Source organism: Notothenia rossii, assembly GCF_949606895.1.
Source record: "Notothenia rossii genome assembly, chromosome: 11".
Taxonomy (NCBI): Eukaryota; Metazoa; Chordata; class Actinopteri; order Perciformes; family Nototheniidae; genus Notothenia; species Notothenia rossii.
The window spans coordinates 40,929,492-40,945,403 of NC_136910.1; the positions used below are offsets into that span (position 1 = coordinate 40,929,492).

At 39.1% G+C, this 15,912-nt stretch overlaps 1 protein-coding gene across 1 annotated transcript in view; it reads right to left on the minus strand.

Annotated features, from left to right (window-relative positions):
* Positions 1-15,912, minus strand: part of hcn1 (hyperpolarization activated cyclic nucleotide-gated potassium channel 1) — a 65,857-nt gene that overhangs the window by 34,880 nt on the left and 15,065 nt on the right. The window contains exon 3 of the mRNA XM_079659826.1: positions 1,217-1,378. Coding sequence (XP_079515952.1) covers positions 1,217-1,378 — 162 coding nt within the window. The remainder of the gene's footprint in view (positions 1-1,216; positions 1,379-15,912) is intronic.

Sequence of the window (15,912 nt, forward strand, 5' to 3'; positions counted from 1 at the left end):
TGAGTTGTTTATGGGTTGTGATGTTGAGGAAAGCTGACATTTGCACCTCCAGTCTGAAGCCTCGGAGCAGTCCATGTGCATGTGTGTGAGTAAAGAAATGTTAGTCAGAGAGAGGGACATGAGAGGGGGAACATTTCCCCGGGTGAGCATTCACAATCAGCATATCCCTTGGGGGCCCATACACACACTTCCTCACTATCACATTGCTCTGACACGACTACCACAGTCCGATTGACCCCTACTCAGAGAGAGATATGGAGGTGGGAATAACACGTGAAAGAAATAAGGAAATATCGATGAAAGGCGGTCTCAAAATACTTCCAAACAGTATGTTCTGTTTGGATATCCACATAGATTATGAGCCAGTAGTTACTTGAACAAATATTTTAGGAAAGGTGGGATATTTTAAACAAAAATGCCAATCAAATATACAGTAGGAAGTTTCTGCAAATCATGTTTTGAAGCTATGAATAAATATAAAATGCATCACATTACTGTAACAGTGGCACTGGTATTCATGCACTGTAGATTCATTTGGTTAAATCTGTCTCACTGCCTCTTCAGGCTCTGTTTCTTGCCAGTTGGCAGATCAATAATTTACTTTCAACAATGTCCCTAATGTACCTACAAATCCTATTTATAGACTCCAGCTCCAAATGAGTCTGACACTACTGTATATAAAAAAACACCAGGAGAGAACAAAGTAAAACAAACCTATACAACTGCAGCATTTGTTTTGATCAGTACTCCTGTCATTATAACAAACTGTATATTTGTATTATTGTCATATCTGCAAACACATCGGTTAGTCTTCATCCTAAAAACCTTTTTTTTCATACCCCTCTACTTCCCACATTACTGTGTTTCTCTACACTAATAAAGGCACTCAAACATTTTACTTGCACCATTAAAGTAACAACACACCAATTAATCCCAACAGTGTGAGATAAGCAGCCACATGTGGTTATTTTAGAATGATATACTTGCCTGCTCTTACACTGTACTGTAGCAATACCACTCAATAGTTTTACACTGCATTACAAGAACAATCCTAACTCTTCTACTGTACATGTTTTTCACAATTTTCCATGAGACCTGTAGCCTCAGTCTTTTTGCACCATATCAATGTATGTAGCTATGAAATGCACAATGACTCTTTCACTTACATCAAATGCCAAAAATAACAAACAAAATAGAAGAAGTGTGTAATACTTACAACCATACCGTTTAGGGACACCCAGCAGTCAGGGGGGAAGTCTTGGAGGAGAGGCACCAGATACTGGAGGCAGCCATCCCAGTGACACAGAAGCAGCATCATCCCTATCAAATTAAATATTCTTACCACTGCACTAGCCAGGTCATAGGTCATATGGAAAATCTGCCGGAGAGAAAAGACACAAAGACAGCTCGGTTAGACCTCTTGAGAATCTTTTGTTTAGTGAAAACGTGCATTGATATTCCGATCATACATCAGGTTAGGCAACACACACACATTCATTATCCATTGGAAACATGTATTGGTATTTCCGGTATAACATTTTATTATTCCCTTTAAAAAGATTAAAAAGAGCCCCAGAGTACAAAGTCATCTTTGAAGTGGAGGGCATGGTGTGCGTGTTTGGCCACAAGAGAATTACATAGCTACAAGTGCATGTGTGTGTATATCACAGATGTTGAGCTACATAATTCAACATGGCTGCTTTCCAAAACAAACTGACCAGTGGAGGAACTACACACGCAGCACAGAGTGGGTCATGCAGAGCGAGTGAGGTGAATAACACACTGAATGATAAAGGGAGTGCAAACATCTGGAATAATCAGCCGGTACTTGTGTTTATATTCTGTGAGCCCGTGTGGATCTTCCATCAGAGCAGGACATTTGAGAATAGAAAGTCATCAGCAGGGTGAATAAGCTATGCGCAACGTGAGGCGGTTTCATTCACATCCAATCGGGGCGAGGAGAATTGACTCACGCCCGGTTGGCTGTGGCACTAATGCTCATTAGCATTAGAAACCCATTACCTCTTTCCAGGTTAGTTATTCCATAATCACCCGCACACTGAATGCTGCTCAATTTATCCTGCTAAAAAAAGTTAAATATGGGGAAAAAAAGATTGGTGATTGGTGGGTTTTGCATAATAAACCTGCGCCATTTGTTAATTTGCTGAATGGAAGAGTCCAAATAATTAGTACCTATTTTTAAGTTTATTGCTTTCCATTTTCTTTAATTGGCCCATTCTACTTAATTTAAGTGTAATGACAATTGAATTGGCCTCAGGGTATGGGCCCCACACACAATCATGACGTTCAAATAAATCACACCCAATGAGAAATAGTAAACTTTTTATTTCAAGTGTGTTTTTCTACACTCGTGATAATGGTTTGAACAGAGTATCAAAGTGGTTAATGGAAGACAAATCGATGTCTTGAGGTTATAAATAAACTAAAATGAAAAGACAGGCAAAGAAGGTTGAAGTAAAACATTATGTTTATATGTACAGCACATCCAGTATGAAATACTTTACTTTAATAGGCAGTACTTACCGTACTTGTTTTGAACACAATTTATTTTGTAATATACTGTAGCAGGTGTCTCCAGGTCCATTCTTTTTTTGGTCTTACCTGCCTTTTAAGATAAGATATTAGATAAGATGTACTTTATTGATCCGAATTTGGTACATATTATCTTATATCTTATCTTAAAAGGCAAAAAACATTATTTTTCTCCCCAGTTACATTTTTCCTTTTTTCTGGTTTATATACTTCAGAATTTGGAAAAACACTGACCACTTCTGACCAAATTGCGAGGGCTACTTACTTCCTCCTCTCATCAATTGCAATCACTCAAGCCTGGACATGGACTTCAAATTGTGCTGACATGTATTCTGGCATCATTTTGATCCTATTTTGCCATCTGTATGCAAAATCTGCCATTAAAACCACCCTAAACCCCAGGTGCTTTTAAAAGCTCTTTGAATCCACATCTCTCCACCCCGGTCTATTGTGGCTGTCCAGTAACCTTTCTGCACAAAGGACAGTGTCCATACAGAGAACAGCTGAGAGAACAAGAGGCTGGGCTGATGCTCAGATCCCTCTATGGTGCAGCCCATCCACAGGGAGACAGTGCACTGCCCTCACAGGCTAAAATTAGCTGCTAGCTTACATGATGGCTGTATCAATGCACTCAGTATCTCCTCTGCTGCCTACATCTTTATTCTTAACCTAGCAGAGCTCTCTGTCCCTCTGTTGGGTGTGTGTGTCTTTACATTCATTTTAATTATGGGACATAAGAGGAGAGTCCAAAAGGCAAAGGGAAGACGAAAACAAAACAGCAAGGCGCTAATAAAGGCATACAATCTTGGAGGATTGTAACAAGACCGGAAAACAGGGAGTAGCACTTTGGTCCTTCTTTGAATTGCAAATTATTCACAGCAGGCAGAAATAGAAAAAGTGTCGACTGCATGTCTGCACTTTCCTCTTTCAACTAATGCGTAATCGAAAAAACACAACAATAGAGATTTTGAAAAAAGTGGGGCGCAGGCTTTAAGGGAAAGTAAGGTGACGTATGTGGGAAGGTTGCAGAAAGGTTTGAACAAATTCCCAGGGAACACTTGACTTTGCTGCGTAGACTCTGTGACCTTTGGGTCAAGCTGAGTCACCGAGGGCGGAGAGGAAAGATGTAGAAACTCATTAACGCAATAAAGAATTTATTTTGGATTGTATTTCAGGGGCAGTTTTGAAAATTCTGCTCTTGGCAGAAGGTTGCCACAAGGTATTACATGTGGTCTATTTATAGAGTTCTTAATAATGAGGCTGCAGGTGAAGAGCAGTGGCGAGGGTCAACGGATTATACACAGGAGGACCTTCACTATGTTGTTTGAGGATGAATTGTAAATATTTGAAACAGTGAGATGTTTTAGTGGTTACCACAGTTGAAATATTCTCATCTAGGATAAACGCTTTGTCTCCATATAGCAATGTATTGTAAAAATTCAAACGGGATAATCTTCCCGAAGTCACAGAGAGGGTCATGGCAGTGTGTCTACGCAGCACATCATGTTAATAGAGAATATTAAAATACAGGCTGCCATTGTTTTGAATAACATTTTAATGTAAGAAGAATAAAACCAAAACATTTCCTTTTCTGAAGATCTTTGCGCTAATCTACTAAATATTTTCAAGTAGAAGAAATGACATCTTAGCTAGCTGTTAGCGATGTACTTGCTACATACACTAAAGAATATTGTCACTGTGACTTTGAACTACATATCCTTGTGTTCTGTGCGGTTTTAAAAGTCTAGCCTGGCTTGTATAATTTGACATCTCTATTGTTCTTGGGGCAGTGTTTTTGAATTTGTACGATTGTGCCTGTGTGTCATAGTTAGAAGGAGTTCTGTAACCACACACACAGGAGTGGATATATCTCAACAACATACCTAAAGTTACCAATTGAATAACCAGAACTTTTCTCAGGAAGTGTTTAATTGTTTTTATTTTGTTGTCTAACTTGTGCTGGTTCGCTATTTTTGTTGTTGTTGCTGTTATAAATAAAGTTTTGGAGCGTAACCCAACCGACTAGGCCAGTGTTTGTGAACGGACAATTAGAGCCCCGTCACAGCATGATAACAGGACATAGGTAGCTTTGACTTAGAGCCAAAAGCACAACCAGTACTCTCTGTTGGCAACGAAAGATATGAGCTTTGATTTAAGTGAATAAAGCTTACATTTGACAGGGGGCAGGGGCACAGGTCAGCATAATCCTCTAATATTGGAGCGACAAACAGCCAACATTTGATGTGATAGCGGCACAGGGTCACAGGCTGGTCATGTCCCGCCAACACAGGGCTCATTCACATTTGGCTTGGTCCCATATATTCATCTGTCCAGTATCAACTAGATGGGGATTTGGATATTAATCTGGAAAGTATTGTGTGTTTACATGCACTTCAATAAACAGGGTTTATATGACAGTGGACAGCAGAAGTGACCCCATGTGTTCACAGAAGTGTTCAACAAGTGTCACTTCAACTTTTAAAGTGTTCACTCCACTGCTATCTGTCAGGTTCATGTATGTGCGGTAGGCTGTCTGACTTTTTGAATCTGTTGTGAGCATGCAGGAGAATTACTCATCATCAAGCTGTGGGACACGCAATTACAAAGTGTTCTTTATGCATCTTCAAATTGGACACGAGTGACCTCTGTTTGAGGTTAGCGAGGATTAACGAGGGACTAATTTGAGGGGATTAAAGCCACCACTGGCTATTACATTGAAGGCTGAAGAAACAGTTTCCAGGAAAATCTGGTATTCTCCCGCTTAACATCAACTTGTAAATCTCCTTTTTGGATCTCCCTTGGTGTTCCTTAATCACAAAATTAAGGCTGGACTTGGATTTTAAAAAGTCATATTATCATGTTATGTTGGATTTAGAAAGTCTCATGTTTTCCTCAAGCAACACAAAGAAGACAATGTTTGCCTCAGCAGATAAAACCTGGATATGAATTATTTGATTTACACTGGTAAACAACTTCAGTGCAATTCTGGCCCAAAAGAAATTCAGTTTGCTGAAAGAAATTACAATTTACTTCTCGGTAATGCACTTTGCGCTATCATGTTGATATATAATATCAGTAATGAATAAAGATAAATAGAGTCTGCATTATTTTAGTGCTTCAGGCAGCATACAGTACGCTCTGAGAAGCTCATCAATCTGCAACTATGTCTACAATGCAAACTAGTATAGAGCAGACGACACGAGAAGATGGAGAATCATTCCAGCGATGTTATAAATGAACTCGGATCTCTCCAAGGCGTGTTAAAGCAGTGTGCTTATTATTGTTACTCTAAATAAAAAGCCGAGGATGTGCAGCAGCACATTTAGGTAATGAGGCCCAACAGTAATACATAGCCAGAGACTTAATTAAAAGGCAGGTGGCGATCAATGGGGTCTTTACACAGGCAGAAAACAAGTAGTGATATATTAATGTTACACAAGGAACCCTGGAAAGAACTGGCCATTATTTCTCCTCCACGATACGCTCAGTAAAGCATGAATGAGTGCTAGTACTTAATGGAAGAACATAATTTTTACCAGTAAATATAAACCATGGAAGAAAAAGTCGTTATGCTGAATGGCCTCTTTCAGAGTCTAATATTATAATACAAATTGTATATTATTAGATTATAAATATAGATGCAATCATGTGTAACCATCGTCTCTTGATGTATTAGCTGTTCAAGCTTATTTTAACTTCTTCATTTAATGCTGGATAGAATATTTAAAAAAAATCCTAGTTCTTTTATAATCTATCAAGCTTTGAATGCATCATTTGTATGACGAATCAGAAGGTGTAAAGACACTTACACTTTCCAATAATTGTGGAGTAAAAATATTTCTTTTTAGAAGTGAATAGAGAATTGGTGTGCTTAAACAAAGTGTCCTGTAAATGCCTCAACGCTCAGCACTTGAGTCAGTCCTCAGTTACTTTCCCCTATTGCAGATATGTGCACCAACAATGAGATATAGATCCTTCCTGATATGGATTTACAATAGTTTTTACGATTACAAAGCATTTATCTATAATCAATATAATACATTTGGTTTATTTGGTTTACCTTTAAAGATTTAAAAACATGCTTGTTCATCATTTAAGCTGCTGAACAACATTAGTCAAGCACAGAAATGTAGGGTTCTTATTGTTAAGACAATACATGAGCTAATAATGAGCCACTGTAAGTGTAAAACTTTAGTGATATCCTCTCTTAACAGCAACAACTAATTCACACATTCAAGTGTTACCCACATTGGCTTTTTTTATCTGTAGGTTTGTGGCCTCAGCGTATCCTTGATCATCAAATACTGCTTACATCGAGGACCTTTTATATGCACTAACTGTACGATAAACATAGATGGAAGGTGTTGTGTTAAAGAGGATATGTTGATACCCTTCTTTACTGGATTATCAATTACTAACCATCAATCAAGGCATTCATTTAACAGCTAATCCCTTGGAAATGTGTCAATCACGAGTTAAAAGAAAGGCTCTCTCCTGCGGGAGTTCATCTGCTCTGCTTTCCATCCTTCTGTTCCCGTCAGCACTATTCTCCGGTTCTTCCACTAAGCACATCACACTGCACTGCGAGCGTGGCTGCCTTGCCCGCTGTCTCACCCGCTCTGCGTCTATTTTGGTCGTGTGAGCGTGATAACCTCAACACTACTGTTCTGCCTTAATCTGTGCTCAACCATTAAGAGCAGCATTGGCAGAGGCTGCCTGCTCTGGGGCCGACGTTCACACAGCCACAGGGGCCACTTTTATGATGTTTGTTGCATTATATTCAAGGATTGTGTGTTTATTATCAACATTAACTTATACATTTATGGAAGAACCCTATACCTCTTCCATCAGTGTCTGTACATCGTGATCCTTGAAGTGTGCTAAGCCTTCCTTTGTCCTAATGTTCCCATGTGGGGATTAATGCATGCAATTAATGTATGCAGTTAATTTATGCATATTCTTTTAGAAATGTCTTTCAAGGATTCTAAAAAGTCTGCTCTATGCGAGGAACAGGCTCAGTGCGTCAGGGGAATAAAAATGTATTTATGTTTGAGGAGGAGGTTGATGTTGTATTGATTCGTGCCTGTAACCTGAGCGGAGGTTACAGAAGAACAACAGCAGCTCAGCTTTAAGAAAACAGGTACACACGACTGAGATCTCCAAACAAAAGCAGTACTTTCAACACAGACAGCACCTCAGTGATAACTCATCAGTGCGATGAGAACATTTGTGGGAAAACAAATGAACGTGTTTGGACATATTGTTCAGAAACTTGCCAGTAGTCTTGAGAACAACTGTTTTGAAAACAGATTCTCTGCTTATGCAAGTCTGTTTCAGCAGGACAGTTAGGCTGAGGACACTGATTGAATTCCTGGAATGATGCTGTTGGTCAGTCTATGATGGAGGAAAGGAGGAGAGCAGGGCTGAGAGATAACAGGGAGGTGATGGAGAGGCATGCTACGTCTATCAATGGTGCTGCTGCCTGCTATAAAAGAAACTATTCTAAAATATTTAGAAAGACACATTTTTTTTATCAATGATTGGTTTCAGTAAGGATGTTTGTCTGAAGATGTTATATATTTGGATATGATTCTTTTTAATGCTTCTTGCCTGTATGGAACATTCAGTTTAAGTGTCTTATAATACTGTATATATATTTTGTAAGGTAAGACAATATTTCAGATGACCTCTTAGTTATTTATTCCTGCTAGTTCATTTTGGCCACAACCATGACATATATCACCTGTTTGTGCTCACAAACAAATCCAGCAGTTACGGCCAAACATCATTTTTTCAATTTTTCCTTTTAAGCGTTGTGTTTGGTCTGAACCAAGTCTTAAGGGAAATATCTGTCTCTTAAAGAGATATATGCTCCACTATGCTCACTAGATTTCTAACTGCTATCTGCCTTTAAGTGCTGAGCAGGTGGTGTACAGTGGGGTAGTATTAACGTGTTTATAGCTGGAAACTGCTGCCTGCTTTAGCCCAAAGCCACTCAATGAGAGTGAACCAAAACGAGGGTCAGACAGTTAAGCACTGATCTGAAACTCACTATCAAGCTCCCTAAAGTCAAGTGGAGCTTCAGGTTGAAATGTAATGTGTGTTATTTTGTTCATGACTACAAGCAACCCCCATCCCATTATGCTTAACTAAGGTAATTGACTGCGGGGTCTAGCTTGTAGAGTGGTAGCAATCTTCCAATCCTACTCTTTGCAAAAATATCTCTGACATTAAGTGAGTCGTTTGACATCCTTTGAGGAGATCAAATATAAACATTTTGATTTGTTTGCACTACTTAATATAATTAGATTTCTATCATTTGAAAACATACAATATACTGCAGAACAGTTCTGTATTTGTTATCAATATGGCAATACAGAATAGTATAGACCACAACATTTGTTAACTTTTTCTTCCAAATCTTTCTGCAGAAAGAGAGAAAGAAAGAAGATGTGAATGTCATGGAGGAGTGGAAGGGCGAGCGCTGTAGCCGGCGTTGTGGTTGTGCTAAGAAGGCAGTCGGGAAGATTAGAGCCCAGGAGGGATTTGACTGGATTGCACAGGGTGACCTGCTGTGCTCATGCAAACATCAGCAATATGGACCCTCCCGACCTCTTCCAGAAAAACAACGACGGCTTCTTGTAGGATTTCAGACCTCACTCGTTGTTCTTTTCGAGCTCAGATTGCATGGTCTGACTAAACCCATAGACTGAACCATTGGCACATGACTACCTATAGGGCTAGCCTTGTTCTGCTTCTATCTCTTTTACAGATATAAATCCTTCAATAAAAGTGTGTCATCTCTCCAAAAACGAATTGATCTATTTGTAAATTCGGAGAAAAGGTGTTTTAAGGATATTGCTCCTTTTGGTTGAAATAAAATGCAAAACTGAAGAAATGTAAATGATTTAGAGACCGGCACATCTGGCTGTGGATGTTTTAATTTATTAGTATCTGATTTGAATGACTTTTATTTTTCTGAATTATTACTATCTTAATCTGTTATTATTTCTAAAACTGTGTGGTGTTTTGTGTCTGCAACATTGTTATTAAGACGCTGCATGTCTTTGCCGGGAAGCTATTGAAAAAAATCGTAATATCTCCTAATTAAATCAAAGTTAAATACAAATAGTGAATCCATATTAAATTGATACTTTCTGTTTACTGAGGCAAACACAATAATGGCTCAGCATTAGAACCATTAAGCTCTGTATAACATAACAATAATACAATAAACACATAGCCATACGGGGCAGTATGATATTATAATCATATAACCCGGAGAGAGGCAGCAACACATTATCTAGTCCCGCATACCTCTGACTGTGCTGTAGCATCAGAAGTAACTACACATGATACGCTATCTAATCTGCGCTGTATTCACAAACGGACATCCATAATAACACTTCTCTGTGATGTAATAACAGCTCATTGCTATAGTGATGCTCATATACCAGACAATACAAATGGGTTGTGTTGGGATACAACAGCTTCAACAGATGATCACAGCAGCCGTTACGACAGATAGATGAAGAGGCGTTAATCCATCCGCTCCATTACAACATTAACTCCTGGGAAGTGAGGGTAGAAGAAACCGAAATGCTTCATCAGTTACAAATTAATTATTCTGCACAAGACATCATTACAGGATGTCTGCCATGAGTGGTGTTGTTCTACTCTACTCTAAATAACCAAGTGATCATTATAGGCATCATGGAGAATCAGTCTGTCTGTGGGAGTACACAGATCATAAGAGCGTTTCAAGGTTCAAGACTTTTATTGTCATTTGTACATACTGTAGCTACAGTGTAGCTATGACGATGAACATCTTAGGTCACAGGCTCCTCCAATAGTGCAACATAATAAAACAGATAATAAGGAAAGTAAATAAAATAAAATTGAATATAATAGAAATAGTGCAGAATACAACTTACAAAAACTCACCTCTTCAAACTGGCTTTTAATGTGTGATTGTTGTTTTATTGCCCGATTTTAATGTGATTTTTACTATATTTAATTGTTGACCTTTTTTTTTAACTACCTCTGTAAAGCGACTTTGCGCACCTCAAAATAAATGTATTGTTATTATTATTAGTCTATATACAAGCAATTGGAATATTGATATATATATAAATTGCAAACAGATGAATGTTGCGGATTTTTTAGTTTAGATTAGCTTCTCAGCTAGCCAGGGATCACCAATGCTCCCCACACTGAGGGTCTCAACACACCTCTTACTACACACCCACAGCAACCACTAACAACAGCCCAGCAGACAGAAATAACCCGAGATTAGCCTAATCTCCACCCTTATCACTTCAGCCCCCTCCTAAGACTATATCTGTCATCTGTCTGCTTACTGTACTGTGCACACCATGCAGGAGGACGCTTGTGTACGCAGGGGGATATCCCGCGGGGACGGACCCAACATCTTAGCTCCATATGGTTTTCTTATTCAGAACTCTAATATAAATCATGAATATGATCCTTATTGTCACTAAATGTCAAAAAGTAAAGTTTGAAAACAAAGTAAAGAAACAGCCACAGCTGTTAGAAGACCAAGCAGATGTTGGTTTTGTTTGGCTGTTGTGAGGCTGCTAAAACCCCCAGGCTATGTTACAGCACATTGAGTGTGTGTATTACTTGATTTAGTCATGTGTATAGCAAAACCTGGGTCCCTGGTCTTTTAGAAAACAGTTTTTTTTAAATTACTGCCGATTTTTATTCCATATTTTATTCCATTCCAATGTAAATACCGTTATATATTTGACTATATTTTGTATTATTTTTAATATTTATTCTAGTTCTCTACCTGTATTTTTAATTCTTGTTTTTACTTTTATGTATGCACCATGACACCAAGTCAAATTCCACGTACGTAACCTATCTGAATAAACCTGTTTCTGATTCTAATCCTAATTTAACACATTTTATTTTTGCATTGCATAACATTTGGCCTGAACAAACTATCCCTCTTTTTGTCAGTCTGCCTCTCGGTGTCAATGCCTGTCTGTCTCTCCGTCTTTACTGTGCGTACACGTCTGTTTATATCCTACATCAAATGACAGGCCGAGCTGAGAGACAGCCTGACAGTGAAAGTAAAAGATGAAAAAACAGAGACAGAGATATCAAGAGGCACTCAATGGACGAGTATACAACATTTCAAATGCCATATATCAGGTTACAGTGACACTATGATACAAAGTGACCTGTGAAGCCAGCAGTCGCTGATATAAGCACGAAAAAATCAGATTTTCTTTTCACATTGGACAGAATATTAGTTGAGGAGACACAGCATGAATAGCATGTTTCTTAGATTCATGTGGTTAATTGTAATTGAAGCTACAACAGCACAGAGGTTAGCATGATAGAGAACAGCATCTGCCAACTTCTATTAAGTATAAAGTATAGTTATGTATGTCTAAGTAATGATCTTATTATTTGACATGACAAACTCATTCAAATGTAGTTGTAAATGCTTATCTAATCCATTATATTAAAAGAAAACCAGTGGTTTTTAACCCTACAACAAACAAGAAACATCATTAAGAGAGATCTGATACTTCCATACATATCCTAAAATGGAAATATATGGCCTAACTGAGCATAGGGATGATATTGGTATTTTAGGCTTAGAAGAAAAGGGAGCTGACAATACGGCCTATTTTAAACCTACATTTCCTCTCACTTGAATGCCTTCTAGCCTCCCTCTCAGTCTTCCTGTTTGATCTATAAATGAAGGAATCTAGAATACACATTTTTGTTGTATGTGTGGTGCAGTCAATATTTGATATACAAAGAGCAACACCTGCACACCAACTCCAATCCACACAATAGCTATTCATTTAACCGCTACATTTGAATTAAGGTGTGTTAGGGCTGCTGCGCACCCATTACTATTGATATAATCAATCATTACCTTATATTTAAATTGTGTATACAGTACTTACAGTCTCTAATTCAACAAAACATGAGCAAATCATAGCAGGTGGTGAGGCTTTTAATACTCCCTACTGCGTTAACCAGACCAACTAGCAGCAGAAGGAGCACTGAGTGGCTTGGCAGTGGGGAAATGGGTTAAATCTACAGGGGGATGATGAGGAGGGAAAAACTCGCTTTGAGGCGGTGAGGTCGGGTTTTTCCAGCCCGTGGGGCCAAGAGTGAGTTTCCCCTCAGTGAGCTGAGCGAGAACACCATTCGAGGCACATTATGCTCATCGTCAGGGAGCCGTGTCTTAAAACAAAGAGGACAACAACACAGACAGCAATAGAGGAAAGGAAAGCAGTGTCCTTCATTTCTTTCTGAGAAACTACATTGGACTGGAGGAGTCCATTAAGATGTGTGTGAGTGTGTGTGTGTGTGTGTGTGTGTGTGTGTGTGTGTGTGTGTGTGTGTGTGCGTGTGCGTGTGCACGTGTGCACGTGCATGTGCGTGTGTGTGTGTGTGCGTGTGCGTGTGTGTGTGCGCGGGTGCGTGCGTGTGTGTGTGCGTGCGTGTGTGTGTGTCAGGGTGAAGAGATGGAAATGGACAGGAATAGAGATGGATGTTTGTTTTGGAGATGATGAATTGTTAAATGCTGCACTAAAAGTAAGAACTGCAGCCCCAACAATTGTGTGCTGCTAAATATAGTACTACATTAATATCTGTGGGAGAAAGATAATTGTACCTTTGTAATCCATTAACATATGCAATGCACAATCTGAAGCTCAAATAATTAAGTGACAACTACGGTAACAGAAATGACAATATATAGGGCACATTTCCTAACATTTTAGTATTTAGTTTAGTATTTCTTTTAACACAGACGAAAACAATTGTTCCTCTCCAGTTTAATTTACAATGATGCTGTTGCTATGACACTTTACAAGGAAAGGTCCCCCTCCTCACTGACAACTTGTCAAATGTGACAGGCGGATTGTCACACATAAACACGTGACAGGGGTTTTTAACCTGCAGGCTGCAGCTCCAACACTGGAGACAACAAAGGTCTGCTACGCCTCCAACAGCCTTCCGCTCATCCACTGCAACACCATGAACGGGGATCCCAAGTCTGTTTATGAAAATGACCGACAAAAAGCTACACTACACTTGTGTATCCCCCAATAGCATTACGCATAGTTTGAAAGGTGGAATACAACATGATTTGGAGACTAAACTTAGAGCTTTGACTGAATCCGATTAAGAACGATGTAAGACATGCTCCTTGTTGACATGGAAATGCAAATATGTTCCCTTTTTCCATAAAAGGGGGGCCGCTGTTTTTAAGAGTTGCTCAACCAAATAGGATAAAGCATGAACAAACAATGCTATGGAGCTTGAACACTGATGACAAATTCAAGGGTGAAGAAGAGGGAACTGTGAGTTCACTGTTCCGTAGCCAACTGCTAAGTAGCACTAGACAGCAAATGTGCTTCTACAGCACTATGTTTTTGTCCAATCAGAGCTATTGGTCGATGGTATCTGGACCACACAGCATTACAACACGCTGTAGCTTCATTATTTTAGGTTTGTTATTCTTTCTTTTTAGTTAGTTACATTTGTAGGTGTTTCAATTCTGGTGAGATTATCGACAGGAAAGCACAGGTTAAACACGCACTGCAAGTTTTATTGAATTAGCATTTAGGCTACTAAAAGTAAGCAGACCGGACCAGACCGTCAGGATCAGAAAATAATAATCATTTACTCATAAAGTATTTAGCTCAAAAAACACCTGCAACACACATTTTGCAGCCATTTTATAAAATTATTATCTATATTAGATTATGAGATTTATAAAATGGAAACGGATCCGTAAACCTTTAATGGCTTCTGTATCCTGGGACACACATTCTTTTAAAAGGCTTTGTCCAAGTGTAACATGGGTAAGATAGTGTGCAATAGTGGTGTAATATGGGTGTAATATAGATTTTATAATATAGAACATGTGCAATGTATCTCACGAGATACAGTGTGACTTGGAAAATAGAGTCATATTTTGAAGTGTCTACAGTATATATACACATTAGAAAAAAAATGAATATTCCAATATATGTATATGTGCCTACCCATTTAAGGGTTAAAGACATTTTAATCTGATGGAGGGATATTATGTGGAATACAGAACAAAAGAAAAAAGAAACAAAGTCACTTCAAACGGTGGAGAAGCACCAAAGCAGAGGCAGGTGACCCAGACAGAGCCACGCTCCGACAGAAGCTCAGGTTGCAGCTGCACGCAGGATGGAGGTGGCCCTGAAGTGATTGATGTCTCCCCAGACTCGTGCGTAACCAAATCCAAATTACAAATTTCTCATCAAAATGTCATTGAGCATTGGATATCAAGTTGATCCCAGCTGCAACATTTGGACCTTAATAAGAATCCTACACAAACCTTTGAACTACTGCAGTTTGTTTTTGTTCAACTCCAAAGCTGACTTGAATTTGCTTTTCAAATGCGCGTTTGCATAAAAAAACTCCACCCATGACGCACAGGCTGCCGCCTCCTTTTGCCCAATGACAAACCAGACCTCTGTGTGATTTACAAAACAATGTCCAAAGTCCCAAGTTTATCTTGTTGGGGCACATTAAATATAAACAACCAGCTGTGCCGCCTTGGCTACGTGTGCCTCGTGCAACACAAAATCTGGGCTAACTAACACCTGCTCTGAAGCCGAAACACACCCAGGGTTCTACAACTTTTCTAGCAGAGGTAGTATAAATCTCTTCCAGTGTGTGCACATTCCTACATTCTTAAAGGTCACCCATTATGTAAAATGCACTTTTTCATGTCTGTTATACATAAACACGTATAATCTCTTTACACTGTGTAAAGAGATTCTGAAAGTTTCAGGAAAAAAGATTCTCTCACTTTTTGTCCTGATCCATTTATATAAAAACCAGTCTGAAAATGAGCTGATCCGATTTAGGCCACTTTATTATGTCATAACGATTTTTTGGCTTGCAACCAAGGTACCCCCCCCCCCCCCCCCACCCCCATTTTATCACCTGAATCTCCTCCTAGAGCACCATTCGGCATGTTCACACCGCAGTACTTTTCCCACTTTAGTTCCGATATAGTTCCGAAATGTCGCGTTCACACCAAAAAGAGCCGGAACTAAAATTAGTTAATGAGAACCTTTGTTATCCCCTTTTCCGTCCCTGCTAGAGAGCAATTACTTTCGTGGGAGAAAAAGGTTCCTACAGTGTGTCTGATTGGCTAGGCGGAATGCAAACCACGCCCCGTAAAACTCCCAAAAAGTTTTGTGAAGCCGCCATTTTATTATCCTCGCCTTAGCATTATTAGCATTAGCCCAGCGCAGAAACGCAGAGAGACTAACTTATGGCAACACAAAATAAAACATGGGAGCGGTGGAGATGAGGAGG